The 22,465-nt window shown below is 42.8% G+C and overlaps 1 protein-coding gene across 1 annotated transcript in view; it reads left to right on the forward strand.

Moving 5' to 3' along the window:
• LOC308673190 (vascular endothelial growth factor receptor kdr-like) overlaps nucleotides 1–22,465 on the forward strand; it is a 191,013-nt gene that overhangs the window by 76,265 nt on the left and 92,283 nt on the right. The window contains exons 4-9 of the mRNA XM_081336687.1: nucleotides 6,540–6,667; nucleotides 15,983–16,145; nucleotides 16,697–16,833; nucleotides 18,887–19,052; nucleotides 20,716–20,836; nucleotides 21,866–22,038. Coding sequence (XP_081192813.1) covers nucleotides 6,540–6,667; nucleotides 15,983–16,145; nucleotides 16,697–16,833; nucleotides 18,887–19,052; nucleotides 20,716–20,836; nucleotides 21,866–22,038 — 888 coding nt within the window. The remainder of the gene's footprint in view (nucleotides 1–6,539; nucleotides 6,668–15,982; nucleotides 16,146–16,696; nucleotides 16,834–18,886; nucleotides 19,053–20,715; nucleotides 20,837–21,865; nucleotides 22,039–22,465) is intronic.

A 22,465-nucleotide genomic window follows, 5' to 3' on the forward strand; every position in this document is an offset into this window, starting at 1 on the left:
CATTTGCCTCCGCCAGAAGCTTTACTGCGTTTTGCATTCCTTAGGATGCATTTGCGTGTCATATGGGGTGTCCACAGAGAAAGGGTGGGGAACAGTGGCCCCTTTATGACTTGTGGACTTCAACTCCCACAATTTCTGAACCACTATGGCTGGCTCAGGAATTCTGGGAGTTGAAGTCCGCAGGTCATAAAATGGCTATCGTTGTCCATCCCTGCCACAGAGTATATTGTTAATGAAGATATTCCAAAATGGTCTAAGATCTCCTGCCTTGGTGAAGGGGTTGGACTAGAAGATCTCTAGTCCCTTCCAGCCCTATTATTCTAAGAGAAGATGATGGCCACAATGGTAGGGTTGAATGCCTGCCTGTTTTATGCATCGGGTGTCTTGACTTTTTGACTATTCCCTAAAGCCCCACCCCCACCCTGCATGACACCTTTAATTAAACTTGGCAGAGACAAGAGAGGGGAGGAGGGGAATAGGGCAATAGGGGAGGGCAAATAATGTGACAAGCATTGTGATGTCATCAGGCAAAGCCCACCCCTTTTGTATCTGAATCTTAATGTTGCTCGCATCAACTAATGGGTGGAGCAATGCTAATTTCTTCGTCCGGATGAAACTGCTAGGTGCCATGGACTCCATCACTACTGCAGCCACCATTTTACCTACTGGGAGTGGTGTGACTTGTATCCCACCAAATCTGAAATGCCTTCTCCCCCGTACCACCCTGGGGATTTTCCAAAAAGCATGATTTAGTTACAGACTTTTGCCAAGATGGCAGAGCCCAGTTGCTATAATTATATAGGCTACAACAGTTCCAAAGTGAGAACTGTGTTGTCTGAATTACAAAAAATATCACAATGGCAGTAAAGAGATACAAGAAACTTGATTGGCTGCCATCTGGCAGTCATCTGGAGTTTTGCCGTCCAAATGCTTGGGACTTCTTGGTGGCTTGGATTATATGACCAATGACAAGCCTGGCTAAAACAACCTGCTAGTTGTGGCATAGATAATGGCTTACATGATCTTCAAGAATGCTTTTTAAGGTAGCATGTCATAAACACCAAGCTAGAAGGTTAGAAAGTGTTTATACTTAAACATGAGCCAATGTTTGGGGGCAGGAGTGTGCTGCAAACAGGCAAAAAAGCCAATGAAATCCTTGGTTGCATAAACAGAGGGATAGAATCAAGATCACGAGAAGTGATACTACTGCTTTATAATGCCATGGTAAGACCACACTTGGAATACTGCATCTAATTTTGGTCACCACAATAGAAAAAGATGTTGAGACTCTGGAAAGAGTGCAGAGAAGAGAGACAAAGAAGATTAGGAGGCTGGAGGCTAAAACATACAAAGAATGGAGCTTGTCGATCAGAAGGTCGGCAGTTTGGCGGGTCGAATCCCGAGTGCCGCGTAGCAGAGTGAGCGCCTGTTACTCGTCCCAGCTTCTGCCAACCTAGCAGTTCGAAAGCACGTAAAAATGCAAGTAGAAGAATAGGGACCACTTCGGTGGGAAGGTAACAGCGTTCCGTGCGCCTTTGGCGTCTAGTCATGCTGGCCACATAACCACGGAGACGTCCTCGGACAAGCGCTGGCTCTTCGGCTTTGAAACGGAGATGAGCACCGGCCCCTAGAGTCGGAAACGACTAGCACGCGTGTGCGGGGGAACCTTTACCTTTACTTTTTAATTTAATGAAAAGAAGGACTAGGGGCAACATGATAGCAGTGTTCCAATATTTGAGGGGTTATCACAAAGAAGAGGGGGGGGTCAACTTATTTTCCAAAGCATCTGAGGGCAGGACAAGAAGCAACAGATGGAAACTAATCAAGGAGAGAAGCAACCTGGAATTAAGGACAAACTTCCTAACAGTGAGGACAATTAACCAGTGGAACAGAAGTTGCCTTCCGAAGTTGTAGGGGCGTCATCACTGGAGGTTTTCAAGAAGAGACTGGACAGGCACCTGTCTGGAATTGTATAGGGTCTCCTTCTGGAGCAGGGGGTTGGACTAGAAGACCTCCAAGGTCCCTTCCAACTCTGTTATTCTGTATTCTATTCTGTTCGGAAACCATCACAATCTTTTCAAATGCAGGAGCTGATAAACTTCCCATAGGGAAAAAACGGGGTATGAGAGAGTTATTCTGAAAAAAGACAATAAACCAGATTATTTGCTTTTCTATGTCTTGGTTTATGTAGGGTCCTGATAAACCTAGGCCATTCATCACCCACCTCCATTGCTGTGAGAAATCAGCACCAAGCGGGTAATTCTGAGCTGAAAATGTCAGGAAACCATTAAGCAGCCTCTCCTTATCTCTCCTTCTTCTTCCACTCAGATATCCTGCCCTGTTCTACCTCCAGCTAAAAACAATGACTTAAGACTTGGTTAATTTAAAGAACTGGCTACATCTGTAAAAATCAGCCTGGGCCTTCAACCTCGCAACAATGTGGACCCCTTCCTGTTAAGGTCTCTAAAGGTTGAAGGCACAAAAACAATGTTAGACCTTATTTCTCTGAAAAATCTCCCAAGTGCCCACAAAGGAAAGCAAATTATTTCACGTGCATCACAACATCAGGAAGGAAGGCATTGTGAAAACTGCATTGTTTATTCAACTTTCAAAATTCGGCTTTCTTTCATGTAGCTCTCCATGCTGTTTCTCCTCCTCCTCCTCCTCCTCCATCACCACCTTCCTTTCCTTTCCTTTCCTTTCCTTTCCTTTCCTTTCCTTTCCTTTCCTTTCCTTTCCTTTCCTTTCCTTTCCTTTCCTTTCCTTTCCTTCCCTTCCCTTCCCTTCCCTGCACATTATATACACCCACGAATTAAATGAAAAGGAGTAGGTGGGGTTGATGGCTTCACCTTTTTCCATAACGGCTGCCTTTTGATCTCCTGTTTCCCTCCCACCCCCACCCGGTGGTGGGGTTCAAATATGTGAACCACCAGTTTACGGTGTGGATGCCGCTTCCAAAAGTCCATTCTGGGCCTGGGCAATAAAAAATTAGCTACCGGTTCTGCCAAAGTGGTGCAAACTGGCTGAATCCCACCACTGCCCCCACCCCACATTTCCCCGGGGCCTGAATGTTAAAGTGAACTGACCATTAGCAAGAGAAGTACTTGGATTGCTGTGTAAAGTCACCGTAAGTGCGCCCTCAAGTGGTGAGAAGGAGATTTTTTTGTGATTGTGGACCAGCCTCAATGATTCGCCCCAGTTTGTTTGTTTGCGCTCTCTCTCTCTCTCTCTCTCTCTCTCTCTCTCTCTCTCTCTCTCTCTCTCTCTCTCTCTCTCTTCCATCATCAAGGACTAACTTTAAAAATACGAACTACAGCAAAACCACAATCACTACATGCTGCTTATAAGAGTCTCATATGGGAATGCCAGACCAAATGCCTAGGCCAGTGTTTCTCAACCTTAGGCACTCCCAGAATCCCCCGTCCAAGCATGAGTGGATGTCAACTCCCAGAATTCCCCCACCAGCATGGGGTGGACTTCGACTCCCAGAATTCCCCATCTAGTATGGAGTGGGCTCACCTCCTGAAATCCCCTTGCCAGTATAGCTAAAACTGAGAAACACTAGCCTTGAATAATTGCCATTCACCAAAAATGTTCCTGTTGTTGTTAGCTGTGAAGTTGTGTCCGACCCATCGCGACCCTATGGACTACATTCCTCCAGGCCTTCCTGTCCTCTACCATCTTCTGGAGTCCATTTAAGCTCACGCCTACTGCTTCAGTGACTCCATCCAGCCACCTCCTTCTCTGTCATCCCCTTCTTCTTCTCTTGCCCTCAACCTTTCCCACCATGAGGCTCTTCTCCAGTGAGTCCTTCCTTCTCATTAGGTGGCCAAAGTATTTGAGTCTTTACCAACTCATAATTATAGATTATCTTACTAGGCAGAAAGCCAGACTGAAGAATAGTACAACCCAGGCATGAATTCCCTTTTATTTATTTTTTAGCTCTGCAAACCCTTTTGACAGCATCACGAATTTAATTAGTGCAATTGCCCAAAATTGCTGGCGTTCTCCATTTTAAGGAGGGAGACCCTAAGACAGAGTGTAAGCCATTACATAGGCTAACCTGGTTTTAAGAGCAAAGGGGTAGAAAGATAATGGGGTGTCCTTGTCAGTCCCACCCACTGCAATTCTCACTCCTCACCCATGGGAAATGGGATTCCTGGGGTCCAAAACAATGACGACAACATATATTTCTCAGCTTGGGTGCACTGGCTGTGGCTGATGAGAGTTGTTGTCCACATATCTGGAAGGCACCAAGTTGAGGAAAGCTGGGATAGAATGTAGTTTCTAATTAAGGAGAATATTTCAGAAGAGCCCTCCTATTCTACCACCTCTTACTATGTTATACTATCTATAGCACAGTAACAGCAGTAGAAACTTTCAAGTTTTGGGGTTCTGTAATCTCCCCGGACTTGAAATTGGTGCTTAACGTTAGAACCATCATTAAAAAGGCACAACAAAAATGTTCTTCTTGTATCAACTCAGGATGCTCAGATTGGCCAAGGAGCTGCTGATAGAGTTCAAATAGGAATTGCTGAGCCTGCTATTTGTACTGCTATAACTGTCTGGTTTGGTACAGCAACCAAATTGGACTGGCATAGACAGGTACAGGTAGTTAGGCCTGCAGGAAAAACCATTGTTAGGCCTGCCTTCCATCGAGGGCTTGTATACTGCAAAGGTCAGAAAGAGGGCTGACAAAATATCTACAGATCCCTCACATTCCGGACATAAACTGTTTCGACTCATCCCCTTGGGACTTTGCTCTAGGGCATTGGATGCCAAAACAACTAGACACAGGGTCAGGTGTATTTTTTCTTCACTCATGCCATCACTCTGCTAAACACCTAATTCCCATAGAACTGTCTTGGGCTTAAGGAGATTTACCCATGTAGTAGGACTGTATTGCTATTATGCCTTCAGAAGTTGTGGGAGCTTCATCACTGAAGGCTTTCAAGAAGAGACTGGACTGCCATCTATCAGAAATGGTGTGGGGTCTCCTGTTTGGGCTGAGGGTTAGACTAAATGACCTGCAAGGTCCCTTCCAACTCTGCTATTCTATTCTATTCTATTCTATTCTATTCTATTCTATTCTATTCTATTCTATTCTATTCTATTCTATTCTATTCTATTCTATTCTATTCTATTCTATTCTATTCTATTCTATTCTATTCTACAATCTGTCTATTATGTTCTGTTCTGTTCTGTTCTATTCTATACTATTCTATTCTATTCTATTCTATGACTATGTCTATGTCTATGTCTATGTCTATGTCTGTTCTATTCTATTCTACAATCTGTTCTGTTCTGTTCTGTTCTATTCTGTTCTATTCTATTCTATTCTATGTCTATTCTATTCTACAATCTGTCTGTTCTGTTCTGTTCTGTTCTGTTCTGTTCTGTTCTATTCTACTCTATTCTATGACTATGAATATGTCTATGTCTATGTCTATTCTATTCTGTTCTACAATCTGTCTGTTCTGCTCTGTTCTGTTCTATTCTATTCTGTTCTATTCTATTCTATTCTATTCTATTCTATTCTATTCTATTCTATTCTATTCTATTCTATTCTATTCTATTCTATTCTATTCTATTCTACAGTCTGACTATTCTATTCGATTCAATTCGATTCTTGTCTACTACCCCTTCTTATTGGTATCATTACTATGATTATTATACTCTGTTGTTTTGCATGTACATTAAGGGCTTCTGCATCGGAGACAAATTCCTTGTGTATCTAATCACACTTGGCCAAATAAAGCATTCTATTTTATTTGTAGCTCAGGGTGGAAATGAGGAGTCCTCGGTGCTCTCTGACCTTGGTTGTTTTCTTGCAGATGTTTCATTGCCAAACTAGGGAATATCGTCTGATGATGTTACCTAGTTTGGGTAATGAAATATCTGCAAGAAAAAGAAAAAAAAACTAAAGCTCAAGAGCACCAAGACTCCCTCAATGTAGTTTCTTGCCCTAACAGACAAAGCTTCTCTGTAAAGTTGCATCAGGGAACTGTCCAGCAATGTGGATGCTGAAAACATGATTGTCTTTTTGCAATAACAACACCTATGTGAAAAACAAGTCTTCCTGTTGTGCTGATTTGCTGGTTCTGTGACTGCTATTATTTTTTTTCTTGGACATTGGGAAAAGGTTCCAGATGCCTGCAAAAAAGGGTCATTGTGTCCTTCTCTTCTCCAAGCATAACTGGAAGTAAGCAAGGAAAGTAACATTCCTTGGGGACCTGAGTTGCATTTATCAATTTCCTAGCATAAAATATCTCCACGGTTTCAGATACTATTTTCAGCTGAGAAAAGTTAAGTACAGTGTCATATTTGGGTTGAGAAAGGGTGAATCTGACTTTGCCAAGGTTTTCTTCCCAAAAGGACTGACTCAGCTTCAACAGCTGATCTAAGTTAGAATCAGAATCTGTTAATCTACTCTGCTTTTGGTATAAAAATTAAGGATGAATAGCAGGTTATTTCTATCAAGAAACCCAACCCTGTTGCTTCTTGGCACGCTTGTGATGTTCCATTTTTGTGTCCTGCAGATCAATCACAGCCTTTTGTGCAACCCCACCCAAAATATGCAGACCTCATCAAGGTGTACAACTATACAGATGTGATCAATGTGCCATGTCGCGTCACCTCACCAGAGATCAAACCGGAGCTGCTGGTGGTGAGCATTACATTGTCTTAGTTTATTTGTATGGAAGCTTTCAAGAAGAGACTGGACTGCCATCTGTCAGAAATGGTGTAGGGTCTCCTGCTTGGGTGAGGGGTTGGACTAGATGACCTGTAAGCTCCCTTCCCACTCTGTTATTCTGTTCTAATTCTATTCTATTCAATTTCTGAATCTTCTCCAACATTCATCAAATAGGTTAGCTTTCAAGGGTTGTTGTTGTTAGTTGCAAAGTCATGTCCGACCCACCGCGACCCTATGGACAACGTTCCTCCAGGCCTTCCTGTCCTCTACCATCTTCTAGAGTCCCTTTAAGCTCACACCTACTGCTTCAGTGATTCCATCCAGCCACCTTGTTCTCTGTTGTCCCCTTCATTTCTCGCCCTCAACCTTCCCCAGCATGAGGCTCTTCTTCAGCAAGTCCTTCCTTCTCACTTGATGGCCAAAGTATTTGAGTTTCAACTTCAGGATCTGGCCTTCTAAAGAGCAGTCAGGGTTGATCTCCTCTAGGACTGACCAGTTTAATCGCCTTGCAGACCAAGGGACTCACAGGAGTCTTCTCCAGCACCATAGTTCAAAGGCCTCAATTCTTTGGCGCTCAGCCTTGAATTGAAGCCTTTGAACTATGGTGCTGGAGAAGACTCCTGTGAGTCCCTTGGACTGCAAGGCAATCAAACCGGTCAGTCCTAGAGGAGATCAACCCTGACTTTCAAGGGTAACTATTGATGAATCATCAAAAGAGGATGAATTTGCTCAGTAATGGGCCACTTTTAGCCATAGATTTTCAAACTAGCAAATTTCAACTCTGGTTCAGACAATTTTGGAAAAGAAACCTATACTCTTTAAAGTGTCCATGTCTTCTATACAAGAATCAGGCATTTTAAACATGCTAGCAAAAGGAAGATTATATATTTTGGACATCTCTTAAAGAATTTCTTAGATAAGTACAATTCTTATTTTGTTTTTTGTTTTTTTTTTTATTCTGGGCTTTTTTTTCCCCTGAAAGAACATTTGCTGGAATTTGTTCCAGAAAGGATCCATGTCACCCAGAATCCTGGCTGAAGCAAAATCCTAAATTTGCTCCAAATTAGGATTTCCAGATGGCTTTGGTTAATTTTCTGGGTGCTCTTGAAAAGCAGCAGGTAGAATGTGGCTCTTGTTCCCTGAACTGGGCTTGCTGAAAAGCAGATGGAGAAGATGGAGAAGCAGAATTGTTTTATGGCAGTTAATACAGGGCACCACCCCTAAGAAGAGGGAGCTTTAATTTTATGCCACGTGGAAAAAATCTTCCTCTTTTTTCCTGTTGGTTCTCACTTAATTGAACCTGCTTTCAAATTTTCTTTTAAAGGAGGATAGAACTTGGTTGACATTCTTGAGAGTGGAGAACAATATTGTTTCAGTTCTTTGTTATAAAGCTACTAAGTAATGCCTGTGAAATGGATCTAGATCAGAGGTCCCCAACCTTTTGGGCACCAGGGATCAGTTCCGTGGAGAGAGGTTTTTCCACCAACTGGAGAGTGCGTGGTTTTGTGTGCTGCCTGCGTCCCATGGATGGGGCTTTGCTTGCTTGTGCAGACCGGTTGCTGTCATGCTGCGGCCCGGTACCGGTCCATGGATTGGGGGTTGGGGATCCCTGATCTAGATGTCTTGGCGGAACACTGATTAAGTATGAGCCATAAGGGTGTTGCAGCTACCAAAAAAGCCAATGTGGTCCAAGACTGTATCAACAGAGGGATAGCATCAAGATCACAGGAGGGGATAGTACTTCTTTATACCGCACTAGTGAGACCACACTTGGAATATTGCATCCAGTTCTGATCGCCATGATACACAAAAGATGCTGAGATGCTAGGATGCATGCAGAGAAGAGCAACACAGATGACAAGAGGAAGGTAGACTTTCTTATACAATGAACAGGTAAGGGAACTGGGTATCAATGAAGGGGAATATTTGTAGCTCAGGGTTGAAATGAGGGGTCCTTGGGGCTTTCTGAGCTAGCACGGCTAGCATTGATGAAGTTACCTAGTTGGGTAATGAAACTTCTGCAAGAAAACAAGCAAACTCAGGCAGCATCAAGGACCCCACAGTTGCTATCCTCCTCCTCCTCCTCCTCCATTCCAAACCCTAGTCTCTTCTAGTGCTGATGATATTACCTAGTTAGCGTAATGAAATGTCTGCAAGAAAACAAGCAAGCTCAGAGAGCACCAAGGACCCCTCAGAACTAGGTATGTCTAGCCCAGAGGTCTTCAAACTTGGCCCTTTTATGACTGGTGGACTTCAACTCCCAGAATTCTTCAGCCAGCGTGGCTGGCTGAGGAATTCTGGGAGTTGAAGTCCACAACTCATAAGAGGGCCAAGTTTGAAGACCCCTGGTCTAGCCTAATGAAGGGAAAGATTAGGGGTGACATGATAGCAGCCTTCCAGTACTTGAGCGGCAATCACAAAGAAGTTGGGGTTGATTTGTCCTTCAAAGCATCTGAGGACAGGACCAGAAGCAATGAGTGGAAGCTCATCAGAGGGAGATCCAACCTAGAACTAAGGAGGAATTTCCTGATAGTGAGAACCATTAAATCAGTGGAACAGATTGCCTCCTTGCGACTGCTCCATCGCTGGAGGGTTTTGAGACAAGATTGGACAACCATTTGTCCAGGATAGTATATGGACTCCTGCCTTGGGGAGGAGGATGTATTGGAAGACCTCAAAGTTTCCTTCCAGTCCTATAATTCTATGATTCTAAGGGTTGTGTGTGATTGTCCTGCCTTTTGTTGTACTGTCCTCTCAGTGGCCTACAGCTTCTCTGGCTTCCCCTCACCTTTCTTCCAAACTCAACAGAAGACCTCACGAGGTTTTTTTTTCAGACTGGATGCATGGGCAGCCTGGGAAGTTTCAAAGTGATGCAGATATATATAACAGAAAATGCTGCTGTACATCTGTAGCCCTTTCTCTGCCTCCAGCAATGAAACAGGTTTAGGAAGACCACCATAAAATTTGTCCTACCTATCCTACCTGAGTTTTCTGTCATGTAGATTTAACTCACGGGTCACTCTTTCTCTGGAGTAAAGTAGCTGACAAATAAGTGGAATACTATACTCTATCAAAGAGTATAATTGTGTATATTAAGTTGCTTCATACTCTTTTTCCTGGGGCAGACTTTTTTTTTCCCCAGAAGTCACCCCTGGCTTCTTAGTAGCTGTTTCTTGATATTAAATGATCTTCAGTCAGTCTCAAAGTCTCGAATACAGACTAATAATGGTCACTTCGTCTCAGTGTTTGATTGTCGGTATTTACCATAGGTTTTAGACTTGTTATGGGACAGTATTTGATGCTCTAGGACAGGGGTTCCCAACCAGAGGTGCTCCAGCCCCCTGGAGGTGCGAGATGATATTCCAGGGAGCGCGAAAACTTGGGTTTTCAAAATTATAGTTTATATGCATAATTTGTTGCCATTATTTCAAACTTTTGCAAGGGGTGCGAGAATATATCAGAAGCGTTCTAAGGGCGTGGGGTATAGAAAAGGTTGGGAATCACTGCTGTAGTAGAACTAAACAGGCAGTGGGATTTGGTATTGTTTGATGGATAACTGTGGAGGCATCTTATTCATAACATTTAGCCAAAATAATAAAATTTGCCAAGAATGGGAAACTTCTTTAGTTTTAATGCTGAGGTGAAGCATTACTCTCTCTTTTTTTTAATGAAGAGAGCAACTTCCCTCCATAAAGTACTCGATCCAAAACACACACACGCCCACACATTTTCATAATATTGAAATTAAACCCATTCTTGACTCTCTCTCTCTCTCTTTTTCCTTCTCTCTCTTTCTTGGCTGGTGTGGCAAGAGCTTTGGCTTCCTGTAAGTGTCGGCTTAACATCTCTGTTGACTTTTGTTGAAATATATAGAGAATTAATACCAGCCTAGCTGCCTCTCTGAAACCTGAAGATAATGTCTCCTTGAGAAAAGGGCAAGGAGTTCAGATGCCTGATTTCTGATCTTTCCCATCTCTGGGAGCTGAGTCAATTTTTTTTCCGTTTGTCGCTTGGTCTTGCACTGGGAGGTCATCCTAGACTTTAAGAAGGATGGGTAGAGGTTTCCATTTTGGGCTGTTGGGACATCTGGACCGAGGACTTTGTTCTTCCTCCTTTGAAAGAGACATAGGGGGTGGGGGAGGCTGACATTCAGACCCCAAAAGGAAGGTGTCTCTTCCCTTGGCTTGAGAGACGTCTCCAGAAGAGCGGATAAGGCTTTCTGTAGAGGTGTGTTTACCTTGGGCACCCATCTTTCTGTTCCCATTTAAGGAAAGCCGGCTTCTTATTTTGGCCTTGTCTGGAAATACTACGTGTGGAGCCAGGTTGGCGGCTTCCTTTACTCACAGGAAACTAAAGGGGGGGAGGAGGGAAGGAAGGAGCCCGACAATTTGACAAATTTAGAACATCCTCCTCCAAATTTAATAACTGCTCAGTGATAAAACTGCAGGAAAGCAAGGGAGAAAAATAGCACCAGGGGTCTTTTGAAGATTGGGGCAAAATCAGCTCTGGTTTCCTCTTCTCCTTTCATAACAACTTTTGAATATTGCACAAGCAACTTCATTTATTATGTGGAATACGTGTGTGTGTGTGTGTGTGTGTGTGTGTGTGTGTGTGTGTGAGAGAGAGAGAGAGAGAGAGAGAGAGAGAGAGAGAGAGAGAGAGAGAGAGAGAATCTATATCTATCATATCTATATGCAGTATTTCTGTAGATATATATTTTAAATCTGAACATCAGGGGATCCCCAAATGCAGAGTTTTAATATTCAGCACCGTTCTGTTTCACGATTCCTGAAACAATATACTTTCCCCCTTTTAAATTATGTTTCTGATGCTTCCATTATACTTTAAAATGACCGCACTCTATCCTCCTTAGATATTTATGGGAAATTCGGTGGGTTGCTAATGCTAGGAAGAAGCTCATTTCTCATGTCAGCTGATTCTGATTAGTGCTCGAGCTGGGCTTGAAATTCAGGCTTTTGAATATACACACAATATATATGTGTGTGTGTGTGTGTGTGTGTTGGTGTGTGTAAATTTTTTTGGCTTGCTAACAAACAATAAACATACTTAACAAACATTTAACATATATATATATATATATATATATATATATATATATATATATATATATATATATATATATATATACACACACACAATATATATATATATATTGTGTGTATAACACACACACACACACACACCCCATATATGTAAAATTAATGTGGAACAAAACCGTGTGGGCTTTCCCTCCCTGTGGGGCTGAGAAAACCTTAGAAAGGAAAAAAAGATTGTTCAGAATCGCCTAAGTTTGCCCTAAACTGCCAGGACACTTTGCCAATAAATGCTATCAATACAGAAAAGGGATTCATTGGAGCAGGGTTGTCCATGGGAAGAAAATGGGAAAAGAAGTAAAAAATAATAATCCAGAAGGCTCACAATATCAAAACCCTCCCCCAATTTTTACCTGGGTTGCAAATAGGAAGAGGGGGAGTTTCAGTGACGTGATCATGGATCTTGTTTTGTTTTCAAAAATGTGTTCCATTTTAATGCTGCCAACTCCAACCAACTTTGGGATACCGAGTTAATCTTTTTAAACATGATCCACTAGATCAGACATGTCAAACACAAGGCCCGGGGGCCAGATCCGGCCCGTGAAGTGGTTCAATGTGGCCCGTGAAGCCATCCTGGAAACAGTGAGGGAACGGCCCCCACTGCCTTGGCCCTGGCCCAGAGACCCTCCTCCTGCCAGAGACCCTCAGATCTGTCCCACTCCTGCCCAGGCCCCCATAGGCACCCTTGATGCCAACGATGTAGAGCTGGCCATGCCCACCCAGTAGGCCATACGCACTCTAGCCACGCCCACCCAGTAGGCCACGCCTACCCTGGCCACACCCACCCGGCCCCCTGAGGGCAACCGCAATGCTGATGCGGCCCTCAATGAAATTGAGTTTGACACCCCTGCACTAGATGTTCCTTCTGACTGAAAAGTAGGAATAACCTTCGATCTAAAATGGAGATGCAGCCAATTAAACTTTCCTTTCTTTCCATTTTACAGTTGTAGCCTCATAAACTGGCAAGTCCGTTATTCAGTAAATAAATGAAATTAACATCTAAAAGGAAAAATCTTTCCAGACTCTATTTTTTATTGCAAAAATTGAAGGGGGACAGAGAGATAGAAAGACAGACAGGCAGACATTAGGGATTGATAGCTAGATAGCTAACATGATTGATAGATGGGATGGATGGATGGATGGATGGACAGATAGATGAGAGAGAGGGATAGATAGATAGATAGATAGATAGATAGATAGATAGATAGATAGATAGATAGATAGATAGATAGATAGACAGACAGACAGACAGACAGACAGACAGACAGACAGACAGACAGACAGACAGACAGACAGATTAGATGATAGAAAGATAGAGTCAGGTTCCAATAATCAAGAAATACATGCTATTTCTTCTACATAGTTTCTTTTTCTCAATTATAGAAACACCTTGAAGACAAATTATTTCTATTTCAACTGGATAAAAGGCAACACACCACCCCTTTTATCCCCACCCCCAACAAGAGAATGAAATAGGAATTCCGCCCTTATTCTACACTACATTCCCTTGAAAAATAGCACTATTGTATGGCACAGAAGAGAAAAGATTTGTAAGACTACAAATTAAACTTTTGTGACTACACAATGTTTTAAAATAGGTGCTTCATACTGGCTCCTCAATATCGCCTTTAGGTTGCCAGCTTCAAGGCCCTAACTTCCAATCCAAGCTGCAGCCAACATAGGACAATGAATAGTTTGGCTTAACATGAAGTACCATCCCACGTTGTCTTTTCCAGGCTGAAAGCAGGGAATTATATAGGACACAAGTTGGAAGAACAGGTCTGAGTGGTGGTGACATCCATAGTTTTTGGGCAGCATGATTGGATCTTGTAGGTATGGGAGACAAAGTTCATAATAGGGCATGAAGGACAAGTCAGGATGGAGGAGGATCCTGGAAGTGAGAAGTGAAGGACATGGCAGGATTCCAGATATCCTTGCTGTTCCAGCCCAAATCAGCTGGAACAGGAAGCTGATAGCACTTCCTGTTGAGGAGGAGCTACTGATCTTTTTTCCCCCCCAAGAACATAGAATGCTTGTCTATCTAGGCAAGATTGTGCAAGATGCAGCGGAGATGCTTGTACAAAAACAAGATACGCACGCAACCTGTAGTTCATAGCAGATTGTCATCCTGGAAAAGGAAATAACAATTGTTACACTAAGCCAGGGGTTTCTAAACCTGGCAATGTTAAGACTTGTGGACTTCAACTTCCAGAATTCTGGGAGTTGAAGTCCACAAGTCTGAAAATGGTGAAGTTTGGAGACTGCTGCGCTAAGCTAAAAAACGTGGTTTATAAGCCAGAATGGCTATGTTCTAATGACTAACTTGAAGACTGACTAGTGTCTATTAACCGTGCCACCAACCAAAATCAATGAGGATGTTGACGTTAGGACAGATATCTACTATGCAGGTCCACCTAGAAGTTCTTCCTCTTCTCCTTTTTTTGCTGTTAACCAAAAACTATCACAGAATCCTTGGCTGCTTAAATTTATCTTTTTACTTAGCTACTCTGCATGTGCCTTTAAAACTCTCTCTTGAAATAAGGCATGAGGCCCAAAATAAGTAATATAGATTCAGATCATAGCTAGCTAGCTTATGATAACAGTACTGCACACTGCACTTAACCACTGTGATTCTGGGAGTTGAAGTCTACCCAACATAGAATGGCCAAAGTTGAGAAATACTGGGTTAGTTTATGGTTATGATGTATTGGACAAACAGAGCCACTGATTTGATCCATTAGTCGGTATAATTCAGTGTTCTTGACTTTGACTGGCAGCAGTCGAGTCAATCCAGAATCTCAGGCAAAAACTCTGAGGTTGTATTAGAAGAGGACAGTGATTGAATAGGAAAACTACAATGAGTGATTTATTGCTCTTAAGTGAAGAAATAGAGACAAGAGTTGAGTCTGAAAAGAACTGAACTCATATCAAGCTTAAAAGACCTGGTCCTCATACAAAGGTCCAGTTAAACTGATTTGTTGCTATTCCTGTGTCAACTCTACAAATGAGCATGGCTGCAGCCATTTTTCTTCTCATTCTAGGTTGCCACATAGAGCAGAGGGAGGGGGGGTTACCCAGTTGCTTGGTTAGTCAAAATAATCTTTTGTCCCATGGGAACCAAGGTCAGCAGTTGTTCCCAAGACTGCAAGCTGGGCATAATGTAAAAAGCCCACCAAATAATCACATTGGGGAACATTGCTTGCTTGGTTTTATGGGTGGGACTTTTAACTCTGTATTGGGGAATTGTTACATGTGCACCCAGACATGGTTTCACTTTTGACCATGCCAATACTTTGCAACTAATAAACATGTTCTTTGAGGAATTTGCAAACCTCGGAGTTCTGCTTTATTTGTTTCTGTCTGTCAGAACCATGACATCATGCCTATGCACAGGAATATTCTCAACTAACGGTTAACACTTGCAGGAACCAATCTGGGCCAGTCACTGGGACCAGAGGTTTAGTCTTCCGAGCTTTTGGACTCATGCTGGAGCCCATGAAGACATTCCAGTAGAGAAAAGTACTCTACGGATGGGCCCAGCACCAGTCCGAAAGCTCGGAAGACTAAACATTTGGTCCCAGTGACCGACCCAGGTTGGATCCTGCAACATTATCCCGGAACACATATATTCGCCTTCATGCACAAGGTAGCACTTGCTTGCGTCTAGATAAGAGTCAATGAAATTCAAGGGAAGTTGGACTTAATCCTCCTGTGGCTACAAAGGGATTCTAGACTGATCCCTTTTTTAACTCTGACCTCAGATTCAGCAACTCCTTCTCCTACAATTAGAGATTTTGCAGCATCCCATCTTTGGGAAGATAATGTTCTGAGACTGCCAGAAATGATCCCAAACACCCCATTCCAATTGCTGAATGGAGTTTGAAATTGCCTGTTTTGACGCCGGGCCACTTCTAGTAAATCTCTGAGAGGCACATCTGATGTCTAAACATTTTCAGAAAAACTGGAATGGGCCTTAGAATGTCTCCCTCAAGATTAGAACAGGACAGCTCTGGTTTGGGACATTTTTAAGATCAAAACAGCTTGAACGCTTCTTAATTATATCCACGGTAGCTTTATCTTAATTATATCCACTGTAGATTTATCTTAATTGTATCTACCGTAGCTTTATCTCAAACAAAAAGTACTATCTTTATGTTTGCTTTTTCTCCTTTAGCACCAAGCCTCCAAGCCTCTGACCTATGAGAAGAAGGAATGGGACCCAAAGAAAGGATTCATTATCACTTCACCGTCCATTGAGTTCTTTGCTAAAATGATCAAGTGTGTTGTTACAATCAACGAGATGCAATATGAAACATATTACTTGACCCAGAGAACGGGTGAGTACCTAACTGCTTTTGCTTTAGGTGATGAAAACATCCTTTTGGGACATAATTTTCCATTGCTGGACCAGTGGTGGGATTCAAATATGTCAACAACTGCATGGATACCGCTTCCAGAGGTCCATTCTAAGCCTCGGTAACAAAAAATTAGCTACCGGTTCTGCCAAACTGGTGTGAACTGGCTGATTCCCACCACTGTGCTGGACTATATTCTGCACTCAACCTGATTCCAGCTATGGAAATTAAATGGATTATAAGCACTCCTCAAAGTTCTACCAAATGCTTGTATTAGATCAGGGGTCTTCAAACCTGACCCTTTTATGACTTGTGGACTTCAACTCCCAGAATTCCTCAGCCAGGCATGCTGACTGAGGAATTTTGGGACTTGAAGTCCACAAGTCATAAAAGGGCCACGTTTGAAGACCCCTGGATTAGATGCTCCCCATTAAAAGATGCGAGTGAAGGCCCATAAAATATGTAGATTCTGTACATGACCCTGAATGTTACTGGAATAGATGCTTGATCGCTGACTTTCTTATTTCTTTTAGAGGGACGGATTTGGAATGTAGATATGACAGCATCTCCCAAAAAACTCTTGGTTGGAGAAACCCTTAACTTGGAATGCAAAGGGCAGACACTCTGGAATGGACGGTTAGAATTTAAATGGACATTTCCAAGCAAGAGGGTGAGTCATTCCAGTAGGTTTCTTACTTGAGGGAAGACCTTGGCCTACTCAAAGTGTGTTTCTCTTCTTTGAAGATTTGTTTCCTTGGTTCTTCAGAAATGGATCTGCTGAATGTTTGTTAGCTTTCCTAAATAACCATTCAGTTGCCCTTTGTTGACTAAGGGGCAGTCCTCGACTTACAAGCAAAATTGAGCCCAAAATTTGAGATTTCTTAAGAGAGTTTTGTCCCAGTTTACGACCACTCTTGCAACAGTTGTTAAGTAAATCACTGCAATAGTTAAGTTAGCAACACGGTTGTTACGTGAATCCAGCTTCTCCATTGACTTTGCTTATCAAAAGGTCGCAAAAGGGGATCACATGACCCCAAACGCTGCAACCGTCATAAATCTGAATCAGTTGCCAAGTGTCTGAATTTTGATCATGGAGAGGCTGAAACAGTCGTAAGTGTGAAAAACGGTCATAAGTCATTTTTGTTGGTGTTGTTGTAACTTCAAACAGTCACTGAATGAACCGTTGAAATTGAGGACTGCCTGTACATCAGCGTAGCTCTACTGGAAATGCTTGGTTCCATATAAATTAGCATGGAAAGAATGGCTCATAACCCCTAAGCAAACTCTACATTTTGAAGTTAGAAAAACAGATCAAAATGTTTGTGCAGAACTCCTTAAAGGAAGGGCTCTCTTTTGGAAATAACTCCTGGATTGTCCAAGGGATTTCTCAGTGTTGTCTGATCCATAAAAACCCAGAAAAGAAAATTACTTCTTGAAGGACTTGGTGGTATAGTCTTTTAAGCCAGAGGCCTCCAATCTTTCTTGGTTGGTGAATCGGAGAGAAAGGGAGGGGGAAGCATTTTACACGGGCAAACAGGGCCACAAGCACATGCGTGACGCAAATGGGGTGGCGCTACTACCCATTTGACATTCGCTAGCCCTGCCCCATTTTCACCACAGACCATTTTTGCCACATTGCACCCCATTTTCACCATCCCATGCCCTGTTTTCGCCACACCACAGCCACGGCACTAACATGAGTGGGGGTGAGTTCACGGACACACATTTTTTTTTATTTTAATTCCATTTATATCCCGCCCTTCTCCGAAGACTCAGGGCGGCTTACAAGCTTAGCAGTAGCCTTCATTCTATGTATATGCCTGCTTATTAGGGCTTTCACACACACCCCAAGCGGCATTATTACAAAGTCAGCTTAATTGCCCCCAACAATCTGGGTCCTCATTTTACCTCCCTCGGAAGGATGGAAGGCTGAGTCAACCTTGAGCCTGGTGGGACTCGAACCTGCACTAATACTGCGCATACTGATACTAATATCAGTACACTAACCTGCACTAATACTGCGCATACTGATCAGCCTGTCTCGTGGCCTGGAGGCCAGGAGGCCACGGCCCAGTAGTGGGCATGGCCCACAAGTTGGGGGTCCCTGTTTTAAACACTAAAACAGATATTATACTAATATCAAAGAAATGGTGAAATGGAACCATTAAAGAAAGAATGGAAAAGGAGGGACAAAATGAAATGTGAATGGCACAAATTAAAATATTTTAAAATTTATTTTAAATAATTAAATTGAATTGTTGAATGGTCTCACGGTGAGTGGTCCCATGGAAAGTTGGCTGTGGTGAGTTGACCACAGCGAGTTGGCTGTGGCAAGTTGTCCCATTTTAGGAAGAAGCCCCCCCCCTAGTTCAGTGGCCCCCAATCTTTTGGGCACCAGGGACCAGATCCTTGGAGAGAGGCTTTTCTGCAGACTGGAGTGGGCGTGGTTTCCATGCTGCCTGCAACCTACAGATGGCACTTCCCTTCTTTGCACAGCCTGGTTTCTGGCATTTCCGCGGTCCGGTGCTGGCCCAAGGACTGGGGGTTGGGGACCCCTGCTGTAGTCACTTTCTAAGACTCTTGACATCTATTTGCATCAAGCCTACCATACAGGCATTTAGGTAAAGATACCACAATATTCCCCATTACGGCTTTTTTATTTGGGGGATTTTGAACTGAGCTCGGTGCAAATTTTTCTGTGCTTCTCTCTTTTTCTCTTCTAGGAACCAAGGACACATAAGAACTTTGAACAGAGTTACTCCGTGTACAAAGCCTCTAGTAAAGTGACTATCACGAATGTTACAATGGAAGACAAAGGACATTACGCATGCAAAGTGTTCAATCAGGGTGGAGGAAGCAAAGAAATGAACGCTACAATCACAATATTCCGTAAGAATGACCTCAAAAATGGGAGAACCAAAGAGGAACATGCCACTTTTCTGCAAGCTGATATGTTTATAGTCTTTTGGCACCACCATTTTAGGAGACCTCTCCTTGCTGATGACCCTCCAGAATGAACATAGTTCCCTCCACAATCCTTTCAACTCAGTGTTGACTTAAAATAGCCACCTGAGGGATCAGTTTCACCATTTCCAATTTCCCCAGCTCAGTTAACTTATCCTGAAGTTGTTTGCTTGGAGTTGGGTGGTGTGTCTATTTTAAAAAAAAATATTGTCAACATTACTGGCTAAAAATAAGCAGTTTCCTCTGTTCCACCAACTCCTCAATGACTTATATCCGTGTTTCTCAACCTGGGCAACTTTAAGGTGTATGGACTGCAATTCCCAGAATTCCTCAGCTAAGAGAACTGGCTGGGGAATTCTGGGAATTGAAGTCCATCAGCTTAAAGTTGCCCAGGTTGAGAAACTCTGGCTTATATCACTTCCTCTGTGGTTTAGACTCAATATCCATCGTGCTACACTTATTTTTAGACCCCAAGCAGGTCAGGGGTCCCTCTAGACAAAATCTCGCACAGTATTCTAAACTTGCACCTATGTATAACTTAAAAGTACAGGTAGTCCTTGACTTATGACCACAATGGGGCCCAAAATTTCTGTTGCTAAGTGAGAGATTTCTTAAGTGAGTTTTTCCCCATGTTATGACCTTTCTTTCCACAGTTGTTAAGTGAATCACTGCAGTTGTTAAGCTACTAACACGGTTGTGAAGTGACTCTAGCTTCTCCGTTGACTTTGCTTGTCAAAAGGTCGCAAGAGGGGATCACATGACCCCAAACACTGCAACCGTCATAAATGTGAGTCAGTTGGGCCAAGCGTCAGAATTTTGATCCCATGACCAGGGGGAACACTGCAACAGTTGTAAGTGTGAAAAATGGTCATAAGTCACTGGTTTGCAGTGCCGTTGTAACTTTGAATGGTCATGAAATGAACTGTTGTACGTTGAGGACTATCTGTGCACCCCTAGGAATGACAGACCTTTTCATTCTTGCAATATCTTCAAGAAATTGCAGAGATGTTTCGTAGCGTGTTGCCACTTTGAAAACTGTCCTGTTCACAGCTGGAATCAAACAGAAATCACCCTTTGTTGTCATGGACCATCTGCTGCTGTGTACTATGGATATATTTTAATCATTCCCCAGTTGTGGGTCAGGGGGGAAAATGGATTGTGCACTATGGAAAAAGAAACACCACCCACCATTAATTCAAGAGTTAAAAGAAATACTGTCCAGAAAAGATAGTGCCTGTATATTATTATTGCCTCCACTTAGAACAAGTGTTTCTAAAATGTCCCCGTTGCTTTCATACATGGGGTCTTCTTCACAATAGCTTGCAGATCAAACTGGACCTCAAATGAATAAAATGTCACTGCAGCCATGGACAATAAATAGCACGTGCTTTAAAGGTGCAGCCGAGGCCATTCCCTTTCTTGGTTGGTTTGTTTTCCCCCCCTTTCACATCTGCCTGGTTGTCTTTTGTTTTTCGGATTGTTCATCTTTTGCACATGTTATTTTGATGTCCAGCAAAAAAAATAAAATCTGATGGTTTTGCAAAGCAAACTAGGAATTAACTCTTATTCTTTTTCTTGTTTATTGAAGCACAAGCTTTCATTAATTTTGTAAAAAAGCGGCAACAGTTGTATTACGAGGCCAACGCAGGACAAAAAGTACTCAAGCTGGCTTGGAAGGTGGATGCGTTCCCTCGTCCTGCTGTGGTTTGGTAAGGACTAAGAAGGGGCTCCTAAACACCAAAACGTATCTTTGGGGAAGTGGTATGATTGCAGTCTTCTTCTTCTTCTTCTTCTTCTTCTTCTTCTTCTTCTTCTTCTTCTTCTTCTTCTTCTTCTTCTTCTTCTTCTACTTCTTCTTCTTCTTCTTCTTCTCCTTCTCCTTCTCCTTCTCCTCCTCCTCCTCCTCCTCTTCTTCTTCTCCTTCTCCTTCTCCTTCTCCTTCTCCTCCTCCTCCTCCTCCTCCTCCTTCTTGTCCTCCTCCTTCTCCTCCTCCTCCTCCTCCTCTTCCTCCTCCTCCTCCTCCTCTTCTTCTTCTCCTTCTCCTTCTCCTTCTTCTTCTTCTTCTTCTTCTTCTTCTTCTTCTTCTTCTTCTTCTTCTTCTTCTTCTTCTTCTTCTTCTTCTTCTTCTTCTTCTTCTTCTATTGCAATACATCATGCAAAAATTAGAGCTTTAATGCTTTGTTCTTGACCCCAACTTTTGTTGCTAAGTGAGACATTTGTTAAGTGAGTTTTGCCCCATTTTACCTTTCTTGCCACAGCTGTTAAGTGAATCACTGCGGTTGTTAAGTTAGGAACACGGTTGTTAAGTGAATCTGGCTTCCCCGTTCACTTTACTTGTCAGAAGGTCGCAAAAGGGGATCACGTGACCCTGGGACACAGCAATGGTCATAGATATGAGTCAGTTACCAAGCGTCTGAATTTTGATCACGTGATCATGGGGATGCTGCAGCAGTCGTATGTGAAAAATGGTCACAAGTCACTTTTTCCCAGTGCTGTTATAACTAAACAAATTGTTGTAAGTTGAGGACTACCTGTACTGAGAATTTACTGTGGGATCAGTCTGATTCATGGAGGAGTGGGGAGCATTCCACGTGGGCAGAGAGGAGAGGGAGCTGTCCTGAACTTCCAGAATATCTAGCTCTACATTAAAACTTAAAAATTAAATTTGCTCTGAAACGTGATCCCCTCTATTCCTTTGTCTCAGCTGTTTTTCATTCCCATCTTCCTGGTCCTAATAGGTACAAGAATGGCCATCAGATTAAAGGCAACGACTGCTATGACTTAGATTCGGAGAGGTACAGGATAATCATCAGGGATGTGAGACCAAAGCATGCTGGGAACCTTACCCTATGTTTGAGCAACCCGAAACATGGTCTCTATAAAAACCTCACCATCCAACTTGTTGTCCTTGGTAAGTCTCTAGCTTCTTCCTCTTCTTCTTGGGTGCAAAAGTGGGAAGCAGAAGGACCACGCACTGAGTTGGCCTAGGGACCAAAAAACAAATATTCAAGATTGATAATGTTTGTGGTTGGTACTATAAGAACATGACGTCTATCACTATTTCTACCGCAATTGCTACTCCTACCCAACACGGTTCTAGCGCCAAGCTGGATCGTCAACAAAAATTCAGAACTGTCAGGTCACTGCAAACGTAGCATCCAGTTGATAACCTGTGATGCTATCACAGCAAAAAGGGTATCTGAAGGACCAACTGTGATGGGAGTGGTAGGAACAGTGTGATTTGGAAGTAGAAAGCCACTCATACCAGCTGGTTCACTCTTGACCTTTCAAATTTCTCCAACAAATGTGTATCTAGATAGTTTGTATGGACAGTTTCT

Source organism: Vipera berus, assembly GCF_964194415.1.
Source record: "Vipera berus genome assembly, chromosome: 11".
NCBI classification, from domain to species: Eukaryota; Metazoa; Chordata; class Lepidosauria; order Squamata; family Viperidae; genus Vipera; species Vipera berus.